This window comes from Oryzias latipes, chromosome 1 (assembly GCF_002234675.1).
Source record: "Oryzias latipes chromosome 1, ASM223467v1".
Taxonomy (NCBI): domain Eukaryota; kingdom Metazoa; phylum Chordata; class Actinopteri; order Beloniformes; family Adrianichthyidae; genus Oryzias; species Oryzias latipes.
In genome coordinates, this window is record NC_019859.2 from 34,640,203 (window position 1) to 34,657,357 (window position 17,155).

A 17,155-nucleotide genomic window follows, 5' to 3' on the forward strand; every position below is an offset into this window, starting at 1 on the left:
CAACGATTATATATATATATATATATATATATATATATATATATATATATATATATATATATATATATATATATTTAATGTTAATTATTAAATTAAATGTTTTAATGAATAATTTCTTCAGTAGCTGAACTGAAGGTGACAGAAAAAGCTTTACTTTCAAGGTAATGAGTTGTACTTGGGATGTCAGCAGAAATACCTCACGTTGATGTTTGTTTCTGGATTCCCATTTGTACTTTTTTACAGTTTACAGTACCCAGAATGCTCCTCTCACGGCTGTCTCGTCATCATAACGGTTCCTTTCCGTAGAAAAATGTTAATTTTTTTCTTTTCTTGAAAGAAAATTCATATCCAGGGAAAAGTCAGATCAGGCGAATTGCAACGTGAAGTTTGCGTAGAAGCGAAGCCAGTTCACGTGTTACCATGGCGATGTTGCGTGCGGTGCGTCTGTACGCATGCGTGCGTAACGAGCCAACAAAGTTGCCACAGCTGAAACGTGCACGATGTCCTCGTGCAGGAGTGTGACGGCGGCATTTCTCGTCATTTTTAAGTTGGAGCACGCGCTAACCTCTCAGCTCCACGGTCCCGTTCGCGTGATTCAGAATCACAGGAGCGAGCCAGCCTCCCGGTGTACACGTGTGGCGCGTGGAGGAGGCGCTTCGGTGCCGTTTGGTACCTTCTTGGCTTTAACTACTGCACAGAAGGATCGCAGTGGACGTTCTGATTACCTTTGGGGCCTCGGGGTTTGACTGACAGCAGAGTTTTTAGGACATTTCAGCACTGGACAGCTCTCGCGGCTGCCATGTGGAAGGGAGAGCCACCCGAGGGGAGCTTGGCGCGCTCTCCAGCATCCTCCCGCCTGCTGCTGCTGCCGCTGCCTCCAGCCCTGAGGTCAGAGAGATGAGCGTCCCTGAGCTCCTGCTGGAGATCTCCATCGTGGTCTTGGCAGTGGTCTCGTGTCTGACCAACTTCTCCGTGCTACTGTGCTTCACCCAGAGTGGGGAGCTCAGGTCCCACGTGCCAGGTCTTTTCATCCTCAACCTGTCCCTGTCCAACATCCTCCTCACCCTTGTCAACATGCCAGCCACTTTCCTCGGGGTGGCCACGGGCGCGGAGCCGTTCGGGGAGCCGCTGTGCCGCGCTGTGAGCTCCGCAGAGACCTTCGCCACCTGTAACGCCATGCTGAGCATGGCCGCGCTCAGCGTGGACAGGTGGCTGGCGGTGGTGTTTCCTCTCAGGTATTCCGGCAGGATGCGCTACAGAGACGCGCTTCTGATCGTGGCGTACTGCTGGCTGCACTCCCTCGCATTCTCCCTGACGCAGCTGACCTTGGGCTGGGGAGCCTACAGCCACGCGTACGCCTCGTGCACCGCTCACCTGGGCGCGGGAAAGGCGTCGCAGGTGCTCGCCTACGCGACCTTCACCGCGCTGCTCCACTGCTGCAGCTTCGCGCTCTGCCTGCTGGTGCTGAGCTTCGCCTACCTGAAGGTCTGGAGGGTGGCCCGGTCCCACTGCCGGAGGATCGACGTGATCACCGTGCAGACGCTGCTGCTGCTGGTCGACATTCACCCCAGGTATGCCGCCAAAGCGAAGCGAGGCGAGGCTCAGCAGCAGCAGGTTTGCGCGCAGCGTCCAACCCTTAACACGACTGCTCCTGTCCCTCAGCGTGAAGGAGAGATGTCTGACGCAGCAGAGGAAGAGGAGGCAGCGCGCCGCCAAGAAGATCTGCATCTTCATCGGTTCCTTCATCCTCTGCTTCTTTCCATACGTTCTCACCAGGTAACATAACAACTTTCTTTGGCACTTTGAGCGCGCCTGCTCCCCATTTGTAACAAACATGGTCGAACTGACTTCAGCAGATCCAGGATCAACACAGAAGTCTCAAAGCCAATGAGCAGCTTCAAATGCCGCTTTTATTTCTAGGTTTTTGCTTAAGCTTAAACTTAGAAATGTTTGTTTTTTCCTTTTAAAAAAATCTGATTGAACTGTTTTTTTGTTGTTTTTGGACACAACACTAAATCAAAAGAGCGTAAAAATGCTGCACAAATGAGAACCAAAGGAAGGGTTCTTACTATATATCTAGGGGTCTGAGGCTCCGATGTATGGAGACAGAAACTGTTCATAGTTAAGTAAATAAATAAATATGACCTTGTACAAATACACAAAATTGTAAAAAAAGATCAAAAAAGTCCTGCACACCGATTTTGCTTTAAAAACCTGTTCATTGTTTTAAAAATGCATTTAAAATATTCATTTTTAATCACATTGAATATTATTAAAAATGTATGGCTTTTGTCAGAAACTCGGATTTCAAAATCAATATTTCACAGAGTAGCTTTGTTTTCATTTCACGTTGCTGTTTTTCAGAATGACTTATTTATTTTATAATGAGCTTTTTCAGCAGAATGAGTCTGTCTGTCAATCAAACCAGACAAGGCGGAGACACTTTGTGATTGGCTATTCTTTTACTCAGACATAAGCAGCAGACAGATGATTTGTCTCTATTTGATCACCTAATGTCAGTAAAGCCATGCAGATGTCACCAAAATATGTCATCTCTCTGACTGGCACACCGCAGAGCGGGTATCTAGGAATACAATTCGATTTCCACGGATCAGCCGATGTGCGTTTAGATCCCGCCCGCTTTTACTGATTGGCAGATAGACTCATTCTGCTAAAACAGCTCATCATGAAATAAATGGTATTTGGCATATACTTGTGTTGCGCTTTCTACCCTCTTTCGTAGGCCCAAAGCGCTTTACAGTCACAGTTCCCTAAATAAGTCATTCTGGAAAACAGCAATGTAAAATATTTTAAAACGCTGTTTAAAAATAATGGAGGGGTTTTTAAAGCAAAATGAAATGTATTTAATAATATAGTTGCTAATTTCAAATCTCTGTGCAGGTTTTTCACAATTTCATGATCTTGTTATATACTTATGAGAGTTTTATTGGTTGATTGTGTATTTGCATGGGGTCATATTTATTTATTGAATTATGAACAGTTTGGGACTCCATACGCCCGCTGCAGCTCTCTTATTCATCCATTGCTGTTCTTTGGCTTTAAAAAATGCAAATGCTTCAAAAAATAAAAGAAGTGAATTAGTATAAATGAAATGCTTAGTGGCCAAAAATATATCAATAAAAAGTGTATTTTTTCAAATATTAAAGTGGGACTTTGTGGCTCTGGTTGGGTTCTGGTCGGTAAGAAAATGACTCAAACGGCTCTTTTCTTTTTTGTGAAAGGTTGCAGAGCCCTGATCTAGTTAAGCTGACTGTTTACGGCGTCACTTCAACTTGAGTTTTTTTGTACAAAAAGTTTCAAATCAGAGTATTAGACAAGCATAGACAGTAAACGCTACTAGAAGAACTTTATTTCTGCACTTTTTGGTTTTCATAACTTCATATTCATGTTGGTTTTCAGAAGTAACCCGTGTCTGTTCCGTTGCTCTCCTCCCTGCAGATTTGTGGAGCTGTTCACGTCGGTGCAGATTCCTCGTTACTGGGGCATCACCACCAAATGCCTGATCTACGCCAAGGCCTCCAGCGACCCTTTTGTTTACTGCCTCCTGCGGCATCAGTACAGGAAGGTCCTGGTTGGTGTCATCAGCCGGGCCGTGAGGAAAGATCCCTACTTCCGCTGCAGCGCCGGCAGCATGTGGGACGCCACAGACAAAAGCCACGCTGCGAGGGTCACCTGAGGTGTGCCGAGTTTGGAAAAAAACAAACAAAAAACACCTGATTCCATCCAGATGGAGGTCAGAGAGGAGGCGGAGGACCCACCGGTTGAGGGTCTTGACGGCAGGGCGCTTCCAGCTGCTGGAAGAAGAATACTAAAGGAATTTTCTCTGAAGAGGACTGGAAGGCCTGTCCACAGACAGGACCCGTCTGTTTTCAGTGAGAAACTGACAAAATGACTGGCTAATAGATTTATTCTAATACTTTGTAACTCAATACACGCTCCAAAATGGAAGGAGTGTCCATTCAAAACCACAGTGTTGTCTGCATGAGTAAAAACAAACTTTGACATTCCAACAACACCTGAACGGCACACTAGTGATGCCAAGTGGGCAGGTGAGGGGAAAGCAGGGAGGAAACCTGTTGGCTGAGATTAAAGTGAGGAGGAGCTGCATTCAGACAGTTCAGATGACAGGAGACAGAGATTCAACAAACACAGAAATTCCTTCAAACTGTGTCTGATTTGTGAAAACAGATATTTTGGAGTATCTGACATTTATGGAAAAAACCTCCAACGTGGTTTCATCGGTTTGTCATTTATGATTCCAAATATGTAATTTTCTGGGGTTCTGATCCAAAACGTCCCTTCAAAAATCCACACCATTGGAGCCTTTACAATAAATAGTCCTAAATAGTACTTTTCTTTTGCTTTATCAATCCACAACATGTGTTTCTGCCGAGTCAACAGGTGGCCATTCTCCCAAAAATGAAGGGTTCTAATCAAATCCAACATTGGTTCTGAAGGATGACATCAATAGCTACACAAAATAAGCAACACCTGGATGAAGCACTGTGGCAATTGTTGCGAAATACTGTCTTTAATTAATCATTTTTAACTTAACTTTTTAAAATATGTGAGTATTTTTTTTATTTTTTAGCATTTTAAAACTGAAAAACTTCAACAATACACTGAATCTGATTCTCAAAATGTATTTTATGCAGGAGCACAATATAATGTGAACATGTAGAGCTTTTAATTTATTGGATAGATATTATGTGAATGAAAAGAGAACAGAACTTATCAATAAAGTAATTGTCGTGGGGGAAACCTGTCTGGTCTTATGTGGAATGGGTCTCACCCTTCTTTGGTAAATCCTAAAATCAGGCCCAGATCTATTCATTAAAGACAAAAACACGTCACTGCATCTGAAAAAAACCCAAGAAACGGACATCCTGACAGGCATCCATCTGCAAACTATTCTTTAAAGACTCTCTGATCATCTTTTGATCCGTTGTCAAAGCATTCCTAGTGGTCGTTTAATGATGATGATGCCGTGTTCAGCCAAAATCCCAAGAAACTGTGACATTCTATAGTTTCTGCAGAGCGGCAGTAGTTCCTCAGATATCAGCCTGTGAGTTGTGGGCGAGAGCATGTCACCTCCCAGCGCTTTTTCCACGAATACACAATCTTTTTTCATCTGTTCCTGATTCCCAATGACCTGAAATACTCAGAGATGCAACATTGAGGTTAATGTCCTCCATCATCAGAAAAAGATCCACAAAGATTACATCATAAAAACACACAAAAAACATCATGTCGGTGGGAGAAGGTCTTTAAGCTGTGCACTTCAGCTACGCAAAGGCTTGATTTACTAACAGACAGAACTTGAACGTTAAAGTGGTATTTTCGTGTAATTTCCAAATGTGCACGACAACCTCAATTCGTTTTTTACACTTGAAGAAATTCAAACTCTTGCAGACTTTACATCGTGGTTCTGCTCCTTCTCAGTACATCGAACTACATCTTTGACTGAAATGTTTGAAATTCATTGGTTGTTCGGAAAGTGGGGAAACAAAAACTGGTCTTTAGCTCTGCTTGATCACTATCTTGTGGGGTCCAGATGACCCCACTCCGTGCCTCCGAGGCACTTTATGGAAAACCTGGGGGCGGACGTTTCTGACGTCATCAGGCTTGTTATTAGTTTGTGCAAACACTTAAGCAACTGGAAAAAAACACGTTTAGTCTCTTTATGATTTGTTTTTCTGATTATTTGTCTTAACTTTTGTCCATAACTATTGTTGTTTTAAATTGTTTCCTGCCTTTTCCTTACCTATTTATTTTATTTCATTTTTTGTGTGTGCATTTCAAATGTTGGCTCACCCTAACTTGGTTTGTATCTGAATGACATTCAAAATTATAATAATAATAATAAAAAACATTGAAGCAACAAAAGTCTGTCCGTCAGTTAAGACAAAGGCCATAAACGTTGTTCAAAAAGCTCAAGCTCCTTTTCTGAAATATAACATCTTCCAGCCACGTTTCCAGCTGTTCACGCGCTCACGAGCACGCGCCAATTTTTTTTTCCTGTTTTCCTTGTAATTCGATCAGCCGTAATGTGGCCCCCCTGCTCCGCGCGCGCGGGGATGCTCCGTGGCGCGCGCGCAGAGGGCTACGCTCTCGGTGCTGTGGCTGGTGTGGATCCCCGCAGCCCCGGTGCCTCATCCCGTCTGCAGCAGCCGCTCACGGCGCCATGAGTCCGGACGTTTTGCCGCCGCTGCTGCTGCTCCTGTGGACGTCGGCGCCCTGCTGGTGCGCGCCGCAGCACACGTGTCACCCGGGAGACGAGCTCTTGGGTAAGGCGGACCGAACCAAAACCCCCGTGCGCGGTCAGGTCACATCTGCAGATGACCTCCTGGCGAAGGATGTCACTTATTTATCATAAAAAGAGAGAATTTAGAAACTTTAGGATGACAGTTATTGAAGTTTTGTCTTAAAAGGAACTTAGAGTAAACAGAAGCTCTTCAGCTGTAAATGTCGCCCTCTAGCGGTCACCACCTTCCTGCTTCATCATTAGTTCTCTTGGTTTCTCAACAGGAAGATGCAGTACCGGCGCGCGTCAAGACAGAGGTGAGTTTGTTTCACTTTCTGCTTTGTAAAAACAGCACGGTTGCACCCGTGTGTCTGACCTTTAACCCCTGGGGCCAGAAAACCAAAAAACATCATCTCAGGCTAGATGTCCCCATTCTTTTGCCCAATGACCTTTCTACCCTGCATGATTTATGGATCTTCAGAAGGTGTGCTAAACTGTTCCAGCAGGCCAGCGGCCACACTGGAAGATGCAGGTTCCACTACAGGTCAAAGTCATTTAGAGTTTCTTTGACCTCTTTGACCTCCGACAGAGAGAAAAGTGACTGAACGAAAAAAAAAAAAAAATAACATTCAGCTCCAAGCAGAAGAAGCCTCCAAGAAACTTTTCAGTGTCCTAAAATCAAGAAGGGTTCCACTTAGTTCAAATTCTCAATTGTCATTTCTGAAAATCCAAAAGAATGAGAAACATTTTCATCCGTTTTTGTCGTTGCTCTTTAGTAAAGCTGCCTTTGAAGACCCACTCCGATGAAAATGGTGTCTTTTGTGTCCATAACTTGTTCTTGTGGCATTTTTCTGACGATAGAGGACATACACTCACCTGCCACTGTATTAGGCACACCTGTCCAACTGCTCGATAATGGAAATCTCTAATCAGCCAATCATACGTCAGCAACTTTCGGCATGTAGACACGATCAAGACGACCTTCTGTTAGATGTTTCTTTGGTATAATATAATGTTAGGTTGACATCTATCTTACTAAGTAGATCATTTCCATTGCATCAAAACAGATCCACATCATAATGCCACCACCACCATGCTTCACAGTTGGTTGTCAGAGACTCTCGCTCTCACATTTTCCTTCCGACTTGCATTTGTAAAAGTTCACCAAACTACAGGATGGCGAAGCGACCAGCTCTCAGAGACATCAGCTACGCAAACCTTTTTCCGCAGTGCCTCAATCGCCTGAAGAAGACCTGTTACGGTCGAAACGTCGCCACTGAGGCACTTTTGATTTTTCTTTTGTATCAAAAACACTTTTTTTCCCTTCTTTTTCATTTAAATTAGAACTAATTATCTTACTACTTATTTTTTACACATAATTTATTAAATTAAAATAACCAAGGGAACAACAAATAAAAAAATGGCAGACAGCGGGTGGACTCTTGTTAGTTCAGGCCGTGACCTTTGCCGTGAAGCACCCCAGGCCTTTCAGCCTCGCTGGGAGCAGGGTATTGGGGCCAAAATCTTCTATGGGGCTCAAAAGTGTTTCAAAGTCCACTACAGAACTCAAAGGGACACACATGTCTGAAATATCCAAAGGAAGTTTTGGCCTAATTATGGGATGGCCATATGACGGTGTGGTGTGGCAAAATGGTAGCAATTTTTATGTTTTTGCGCAATATGAAAAAGAAAAACTTTTTTCACACACGCCACCATCTTAAGTCTCCACCCACAACCCAAATGAATTTGTCACATGCAGCTCTGATCAGGGTGGTAGGGGCAGAAGGGGAAAGCAGCCACTGTTCTTGCCACTCAGCCAGTGAGAAGGGGGGCAGCCAGGGCGGCTAGTGCCTGCAGGGCATACAAGGCTGCCTGAAGCTTTAATTTGTGCCGACTTGTGATTGGTCTGTCGTGTTTATTGATGTTCAATAAACATTTTCTTCTGTCGCTACAGCTGCCTGCACAGAGCTTAACCTGGGCTACTGTAATGACTTGGATTACTCAAGGTGGGGGGCCTTTCATTGGTTTAAATGTTTTTTCAACTCGACACAGCTGAACGTGGGGTAAACATCAGGTTTTCCACAGAACCATATTTCCCAACATCCTGGGCCACCAGAGTCGCGTGGAAGCAGAGTCGGGGGCGGAGTATCTCCTCCTAAGCGTCATCCACGGCCTGCTCAATGGCGAGTGCTCCCCTGAGATCCGCCTGGTGGGCTGTTCGGTGCTGGCCTCGCCCTGCCGGGATGACAAGATGATCAAACCGTGCCGACGCACATGTGAGGCCCTGAGGAAAGACTGCTCCCATGCCTTTGAGGCCATCGAGATGGCCTGGCCCTACTTCTTGGACTGTGACCGCTTCTTTGCCAGCGATCAAGAGGGCTGTTTTGACCCCCTGGCAGGGCTGAAAGGTAAAGTTGTCAGACCTGCCCACAGCCGTTGACCTCTTGGTGACCTCTGCCCCTCTCTAACTCCTCCTGTGTGGTTTCCAGCCAAACAGGAGCTTGCACTGTCCAGCCTCTCACCTGAGGAGCCCAGTACCATCATCCAGTTCACGTACACCTCCAACTCCCAGATGTACAGCCTGCTGAAGAGAACAGCGGCCAAGTGTGCCCACATCTCTCACGTTTACAGCATCGGGCGCAGCACTGAAGGCAGGGACCTGCTGGTCATCGAGTTCACCAACAACCCAGGACAACATGAGCTACGTGAGTAACGGAGACGAGGGTGAAAGCAGATGCTCTGATGGAGCCTGAAGCTAACATGAGTCAGACTGTAAAATAACATTTGAAATGCTCTTGTGTAGCGCATTTCTACCTATGGTTGGTGCTTTTACACCACTTCACAACTATACAGGAGCTCCCAAACTGATGGGGTGGCTGTGCCGTTTGATAGAATCTGCCAGAAGTATCTTCGGCCTTCGTCATACTCACCTGTACAGGAGTTGACCTGTACGGGACACTAGGAGGGTTGTAGAGCAGGTGCGTCTCGCAGTTCCCTCTAAGCTCATGCGGCCACCTTAAGGGACATCGTTAAAAATGGAACGTGCCATTGCGGTGCGTGTGGAAAGTGTCTGAAAGGATGTAAGTTGACGTACGGGTGATCCCGCCGCACGGCGTCCTTACGCCACACCCTGGTTCAGGGGTGTTGAACTCAAAATGAAGCAGTGAAGTAAAGTCACGGGGCAAACTCAATATTTATTGAAAAATTACCTACAGCTGATATGGAATGTTTAACCTTTTCCTTTAGTGTCTACTTAGGTAATATTATTTCGTTACAGCCACGTTAGCTCCGCCCACAAACAGGTCTGTCCTTTACATTCGTGAAGCTCCTGTTCATCTTTCAAATTCAAATAAATTTTTTTTATATAGCACCTTTCATGACAAGAAAGACAGCTCAAGGTGCTGTACATAAAAACAAAATCAAATGCAATAAAATACAATAAAATACATTCAATTAGCCCCGCACAATAAAATACACAAAGACAAACACGAGTGGAAATAAATAAATAAATAAATAAATAGAATAAAGAGAAACCAGAAGGCGCCGTCTGGCCTGTCCTCCTATTGGCAGGGGTGTCAGTATAGACCCAAACACCCCAGCCGAGGGTGAGAAAACACTCGTAAACAGTCTAATTTAAAAAAAAAAAAATGTGATAAAAAAATCATAAAATATAAGAATAAAAAATAGTAGATTAAACAAGTAAAATGCTAAAATGATGTAATAAAACATAAAAAGGCATAAAATCTAATTAAAAGCTAATGTAGTTTCTTTTTAAAGACCTCCACAGCAGATGAGGCCCTCACATCCTCAGGTTTTCCACAGCCGAGGCCCATAGTAACTAAATGAGGCCTTTCGTTTGGCCATTTTTGTGGAGGGTGAGGTTAATTTGTCCGTCGTGTCTGGAGCATGGCTATCAACGACTCCACAGAAAAAAGGAGCACTTGCCGGTTCCGGCTGCACTCCAACGTACTAGCAAAGCATTGTGGGATTTGTAGTATAAGCGGTACAGCGGGCCAGCTCTAATGCACATTTGATATGATCTGACCTCATGCGAATTCCACACGCACAGGGTGTGCCGGCGAAACGCAAGATGTGCACACAATCTACACTCTGGCTATGTCCGAATTCCCTCCCTACTCCCTGACTACTAAAAAAACCCCAGAAAAAACGAGGTTTCATTTATATTAATTTAGAAATTCAAAAGTTTGAGCACCCGGGGTAAAATGTTATATTACTGTGCATAAAGAAGCCAAGGAAAGAAGCAAAAATCCTCAGATTACAGATGTGACATTCTTGTAATATGTTCAAAAAACTGGCTTTATTTCCATCATTTACCATGTGTGCATGTTTGTGGATATTCTTGGCTAAATGTGCCATAAAATAACATTTAACAGCAAATCCTGTCTAGAAAAGGCTAATAGAAACAACAATTATTATGTGGTGATAAAACACTATTGTCCTTTTATACAACAATTCAGTTTTGTCATCAACAGTGAACCCTTTATGGCTCAAACCAAACCCAAACAAACCCTATTTTAATAAGTGTAAATCTTTATTCGCTGATAATTCTGTCATATTTATGCTTAATATTGCAGCTGCAGTATTTATGAAACACAACACAATTTTAGAATAAATCAAATAAGGATAAAATCATTATTACAGCCCTGACAAACCACAAAAGGAACACTGCAAAGTCAAATCATGGAGAAATTACAGGGCTGATACGGTTATAGGTTTGTACCCTAATCTGTTCAAAATTGAATCTACATTAGATAATTAAAGAGTTTGCAATCTTTGTATTATTTTTGGTTGAATTCTGTCTATTTTAAGAACAGTTATATATATGATGAAGTCATTTTACTATACAAAAAAAAAACGTTAAAGGACAAAACCATGACCAGGTAACTACTGGTCCCGTTTATTCTCAGAGGTCAATTAGCCAAATATCTAAAAATAAAATGAACACTTTCTGAAAAATGAGTAATGTTCACGGACTCTGTAGGTTTCAGTAATTAAATAAAAGTCCATTTCTCCGTATTTGTTTCTCTTTTTCTGAAATCTTAGAAAATGGAGATGTTAAAAAATGTCTTGACAGATTTTATTGTGATTCTTGTCGTCAGTGGAGCCAGAGGTCAAGATGGTGGGTAACATGCACGGGAATGAAGTTCTGGGTCGCCAGCTGCTCATCTACTTGGCCCAGTATCTGTGTTCCGAGTACAACCTGGGAAACCAGAGGATCCAGAGCATCATTAACAGCACTCGCATCCATATCCTGGCCTCCATGAACCCCGACGGTTACGAGCTGGCCTCCTCAGAGGTAGAGGATAACAGTGAACGGGACCTCAACAACCAGGAAGTAAATATTGTTAACAGAAACAGACAAACCACCATTATCCGCTCTCAATCCGCTTTCTCTGAAGTCTGTCCTGTTCTAGCTGCTGAGGTGGAAGGTGGGCGGATGTCCCAGAAGTTGTCAATCAGTCCGTCTTCAGATCTCTTCAGAGTGGTAAAATTGCTGCTGCTGCTGCTTTGAACAGTGGAGAACCTTTGGGATAACATGCTCCAGACAAAACTCCCAATCCTGAAAATCGGTTTGGCTGTCACTCCGCTTTTACACCTGCGTTCTCATTTCAGCCACGTTTCTGTGCTCTGGCCAAGACAAAAAGTCAGCAAAATGTAGCTGGATGACAAAAACCTCCTCTCTAAAACACAAACTAAAGCATAAAATAAGCCATGACGGCGTATGTTCAATAGAACTGAGGGGGTAATTGCTCTGCCTGGAGTTTGTGTTGGGGGCAATAAGAACTGAAATCCATCAGCGTTGGTGTTAGTTTTTATGTTGACATTTGTCAGTCTATAAGGCTATCCAGAGGGCCAGAGCCAGACTGGACTTTGGGGGCCCTGGGCGAACAATAATATGGGGCCCTCTGCAGGGATTGTATTAATTATTTAAAAAAAAAATCCTTGCCAAAAGAACAAAACATCAAATATCTTCCTTACTGGTGCAAGCATGTTTTGATACACATTTAAACACTTAAATTACATTTAAATGTGAAATAAATGTGTTTTACACAAAATTATTTTTTACCGTTGACTGGAATGAGGGACGGTTTTAGGATGAAAAACGTGATCAATCTGATGCTGTTTCCGTGATTTGGGGTGATTTTTATGACTAATGATGGGTGTAAAATTTATTTTAGACACTTTTATTAGGTGCTCAGCTCAGAGCTCAAAGATTGTTGGGGGTCTCAGGCGAATGCCTACCTCTGCCTAATAGTGAGTCCTGCTAAGCAGAGGGCCACAGACTGGACAGGGTACTAGGTGGAGGTGGGGCGTCTGCTGTAAAGCGTCGGGATTTCGCCGGTTTCTCAGGGGTTGAAGGCGGACGCCAGTGACCTTCTGAGCAGTGGACGTCATTCTGGAGGGCCATTGGGTTCTTGGCTCTGGACTTGGTGTATCACATCTTGGTGATTCTGAAGATTCCTTTCCAATCTTTTGCATGAAAAGCAAATAGTGAGTTACTTTGTCATGACGGATACATGGTCTTGTCTACTTGTTAACAATGAAATTGACCAAAATAACTTTTTCCTTTTCACAAATTCCTGACTAATTCCATTCATCAAACTCATTTGAGCGTATGTACTTTCACCTTTGACAGTCCTCCCTCCTCGTGAGTTTCTCAGGTTGCTTGACCTTGAATGTTTCAGGGACACTTGTTGAATGGTTGGACTAATGGCCGATCCAACGCCCAGAATATTGACCTGAACCGCAACTTCCCGGACCTCACCTCCATCTTCTACAGGAACAGGCGCAGCCGTCACTACAGAACTGACCACATCCCAATCCCAGATGGCTACTGGTTTGGGAAGGTAAGGTGGCATTTGTTCTTGTGTAACCCTTGTGCACTTTAACGTTGGGAGTTGGGTCATCTAGACCCACTAGACAGTGCTCTGAACCTTTGTTCTTCAATGATTTGTGATCTTCACTGGTGTCCATGGATTACATGAAACCTTTCCACCTTTATCCACCTTTGTCATGGTAGGGAGAACACGTCAATGGAAGGGTGGGGTCATCTAAGATAGCACAAGGGTTAAGGGAGTTTTTGTGGATGTCAAACAGTTCCATCCCATCTGTGGGCTGTAGGTGGCGCCGGAGACCTATGCAGTGATGAAATGGATCAGGTCCCTGCCGTTTGTTCAGTCTGCGAGTCTCCATGGAGGAGAGCTGGTGGTCTCCTATCCGTTTGACTTCTCCAGACATCCACAAGAGGAGAGAATGTTTTCCCCCACTCCTGACGAACAGGTACTGATGTGACAACCAGATCCACTGCTGCCTCTGACTGAACCATTGACTGTCTGAGAGAACCGATTGGTCCGAGTTGGTCTGAGTCAGCGTTTCTATGACGACCACTCTCACCAATCAGGAGTGAGCTTGTTGGAAGTTCCTCACCTCACCACCTCTTGAAAGCGGGCTCAGGAGAATCTGTCAATCAAACATTTGGAGGGACATGAGGACCATCAGGCTCCACCTACTATTACTGAGACATCTGATTGGTCTGTTTACAACTTAAATAAAGTGAACTACAGGAAAAATATGGGGGGGGGGGGGGAGAGGCACCTGTCCAATAGAATGACTGAGAAACAGCTGTCTATTTCTCTATAGAAGTCTTTGGGATTTTGGCTTCTTAGAGCCACTAACTGGTTGGAACGCCAGAGGGGAGGGGGTCACTCAGTCCAGTTTTCATATACAGTCAATGGTTACTTAACAGAAATAAAGCACCTGATCAATCAAAGACTCTAACTCTCAATCCGACAGGCCTTTAAGCAGATGGCACGCACTTATGCTGATGCTCACGCCACCATGTCAAACAACGACACAGACAGGTGTGGGGCCTCCTTCTATTGGAACAGGGGCATCATCAACGGGGCTCTGTGGTACAGCTTTGCTGGCGGTAAGACCCTTTAATGTTGACATAGGTCTGAACGTCCGTCGGCACAGCTCATGTCTGCTCGTCTGCAGGCATGTCTGATTTCAACTACTTGCACACCAACTGCATGGAGATCACGGTGGAGCTGGGCTGCGACAAATTCCCCCCGGAGGCCGAGCTCTACCCCGAGTGGAAGAGGAACAAAGAGGCTTTGCTCAGTTTTCTGGAGTCTGTAAGTCAATCACTGACTGTGGTGGGACTTTTTTTTTCCACAAGTCTTTTTCATAAAATAAACGTATGTTAGAAAAAAAACGAATCGCCCTATTCAGTTTTAAGGATGGAACCATTAGTGTCAACCACAAAAATAAATCTGCAGTTTGTCCAAGAGCTGATCTCACAGCCACATTTAGCGCATATTGCACAGATCAACATTGGTCATCCGTGACTATATGTAGCAAAAGTGAGAAAAAGTTCTGGTCTTTTTCACACACGTATCAGAAATAAACTGCGTTAAAACCACGGCAGAAGTAGGAGAAATGGATGATGACCAAGAAATGTAGAAAAAAGGACCAGAGTGACTCAGTTCCTGGTGATGAAAGACATCAATAACGACCAGTTAAGTAATTACAACTCCTTTTGTTGGTAAACGTTAGCTCTACAAGCTGCTCTTTAACTTAGATAATATGAGCTTTTTGTTCATTCATGTTGTCGTCTGCTCCTGATTCACCACCATTTGAAGGGAGATATACTCAGAAATGCAATTTTAAGCTTAATTTTCTTTATCAACTGTCCTCCAACATGTTAAAAGCACCAAGTTTCCTGCGTTTGTCATTCGTCGATGAGCGCAGATGTCTGTCGAGGGTCTCAGCCGACGGATCTTTAGGGGAATTCGTTTTTGAGCCGTTCAATATCTTTGGTCTGTTTAGGCGCATTTAACGTAGTTTAATGCGCAATTGTTACGTAAATCTTAAGCTATTCTGCACGATTTTTGCAAATTTGTGGCTTTGCTGGGCCGTTCCACGTATGTCTAACAGACGTTTCGCACATGAACCACAGATGTATAACTTTTGTAGCGGCGCACATATCACATTTAAATTCTGTTTTTGATGCACACATCACTAATTTCCTGTAAAGACCACAATTTTTCACACTTTTTAGACGTATATTCACCAATTTTCATGCATGCATTTATTCATTTATTCATTTTCTGATCCGTTTTTGTCCCTTCCGGGGGTCACAGGCTGCTGGAGCCTATCCCGGCCAATCATTGGCGTAGGCAGGGGACACCCTGGACAGGTCGCCAGTCTGTCGCATTTCATCCGTGATATGTGCGCAGTGACTGTGTGACACTAAGGCATTAAGGAAAGTTGTTTCCTAAACAGGTGCATCGAGGGATCAAAGGAGAGGTGAAAGACACTGATGGAAATGGGATCAAAGGTGCCACAGTCTCTGTTAGAGGCATCAGGAAAGATGTCACCACAGGTAGGCGGAATATTGTATCACGGAAACATCCGGGGTTGTGTTGTAATGGAGCCCAAAGACTTTTCTTCTTCTGTCAGCTGAGGATGGAGACTACTGGAGGCTGCTGAACCCTGGCACTTACATCGTGACAGCCACAGCCAAGGGTTACTCCAAGGTCAGCAAGAGAGTTCACCTGCCTCACCGCATGAACAAGGCCGGACGCGTGGACTTTGTCTTGGAGAAGGTGCTGACCTTCAGCGCATTGCTTCAAATGTGCACCAGTGCACGACCTCTCACCCTTTTTGTTTTTTTTATTACCCCTTTTCTCCACAGGTCCCCGTGGAGCCTGGTATTGAAGACCACCTCTTTCCCACGGTGGACAGCTGGGAGCGGTTTGATCCCTACAACCAGTTTGAGCGCTTCAGCGAGGGTGACGGAGGGGTGGAGAGGCAGGAGAAGCCGTGGTGGTGGAACTACTTCTCCCAGTCTGGCATTTCACCCCCGACCTGGCTGCTGAGGAACGTTTAGACAGATTGACAGGAAGTGGGAGCAGAAGGAGCAAAGGAAGCAGTGTGAGGAGGTGGATCCACGTTCCACCGGAGCTTGGTATAATCAGCCCTTTGCTTTGCAGACCACAAATGGGTTTCTCTCACTGAGGTTTTTGCTCAAATTGTTGCACCGTTGAATTTTTAGCACTTCTAAAGAAGTTCCACCTAAGAAATAAGTTATGGAGGATTCTCCATCAGATCTGATCGCTTACTGTTGCATATCTAAGACAGAGCTGCAGAAAATATGTTTGTGCAAATTTTAAAATGTTCATATTTTTTGCCATTACAGTCTTGATTAGATTTTTAGTTTTTTTTACAAACTTTTTGAACTCTTTTAATCACATTGGCAGCTTGTAATTTCAGTGACCTTCCCCGTAAGGCCAGCAGAGATTTTGCCTTCGTTGTTTTTTATAAAGCCATAAATAAAAAATAAAAAATATTTCTCTGGAGTTTTTTCCCCCCAGAAATAATCACAGTGTCCTTCAGTCAGATGTCTCTGCTTTTCAGTGTTTTGCCGCTCAGTCACTTTCACCAGCAGAGGGTGCCAGAGAATAAATTATGGTGGATTGCAGTTTTACTGATGCAGATAAAAAAAGAGGTTTTTGACACTGAACACATAAATTAAGTTTTAAATCATTAGTGCTAAAAATATACTTCTCACCTCCAGTCTGATTTATAGAGTTTAATGTCACTAATATTACTGCTACTTTGTCTGTTTGGGTTTATGAAGCATTTCGGGTAAATATAAACAGAACAGTTACATGAATATTCAATGTATTCCAGTGTAATTCTGCAGTGGAGCATTTTATATAAGCTTGCATACATTGTTAGGATTTCTCTTGGGTTGTTTTGTGTGGACACAGTTTCATGTACCATCTGAAGGTTTTATTTTTAAGTTGACCTCAGTTTTTTTAACTTCTAAGTACTTAAAAAAAATCGTAGCACAAATACTGG

At 43.8% G+C, this 17,155-nt stretch overlaps 2 protein-coding genes across 3 annotated transcripts; both read left to right on the forward strand.

Annotated features, from left to right (window-relative positions):
• The first annotated feature begins 129 nt into the window (after positions 1-129).
• Positions 130-5,899, forward strand: LOC101171553 (G-protein coupled receptor 26-like). Its single transcript, XM_004066300.4, has 3 exons — positions 130-1,571; positions 1,663-1,776; positions 3,460-5,899. The coding sequence occupies exons 1-3, from the start codon at positions 898-900 to the stop codon at positions 3,695-3,697; spliced, it is 1,026 nt and encodes a 341-aa protein (XP_004066348.1). The 5' UTR covers positions 130-897; the 3' UTR covers positions 3,698-5,899.
• Positions 5,900-6,085: 186 nt separating this feature from the next.
• LOC101171806 (carboxypeptidase Z) lies at positions 6,086-16,650 on the forward strand. Of its 2 annotated transcripts, none has more exons than XM_023960921.1 (13): positions 6,086-6,308; positions 6,550-6,582; positions 8,220-8,271; positions 8,351-8,673; positions 8,755-8,970; positions 11,386-11,582; positions 12,973-13,134; positions 13,409-13,567; positions 14,081-14,216; positions 14,285-14,424; positions 15,575-15,674; positions 15,752-15,897; positions 15,987-16,650. In XM_023960921.1, the coding sequence occupies exons 1-13, from the start codon at positions 6,206-6,208 to the stop codon at positions 16,179-16,181; spliced, it is 1,962 nt and encodes a 653-aa protein (XP_023816689.1). In that variant the 5' UTR covers positions 6,086-6,205; the 3' UTR covers positions 16,182-16,650. The 2 variants fall into 2 exon arrangements, with proteins under 2 accessions (XP_023816689.1, XP_023816686.1); XM_023960918.1 differs by having other exon boundaries at positions 6,087-6,308; positions 11,386-11,621.
• The last annotated feature ends 505 nt before the right edge of the window (positions 16,651-17,155 follow it).

Coding starts and splice junctions, on each gene's coding strand:
- LOC101171806 (XM_023960918.1), top strand. CDS start 6,206: ATGAGTCCGGACGTTTTGCCGCCGCTGCTGCTGCTCCTGTGGACGTCG. Junction 13,135..13,408: donor ATGGCTACTGGTTTGGGAAG/GTAAGGTGGCAT, acceptor TGTGGGCTGTAG/GTGGCGCCGGAGACCTATGC. Junction 15,675..15,751: donor CAGGAAAGATGTCACCACAG/GTAGGCGGAATA, acceptor TTCTTCTGTCAG/CTGAGGATGGAGACTACTGG.
- LOC101171553 (XM_004066300.4), top strand. CDS start 898: ATGAGCGTCCCTGAGCTCCTGCTGGAGATCTCCATCGTGGTCTTGGCA. Junction 1,572..1,662: donor CTGGTCGACATTCACCCCAG/GTATGCCGCCAA, acceptor CCTGTCCCTCAG/CGTGAAGGAGAGATGTCTGA. Junction 1,777..3,459: donor TTTCCATACGTTCTCACCAG/GTAACATAACAA, acceptor TCCTCCCTGCAG/ATTTGTGGAGCTGTTCACGT.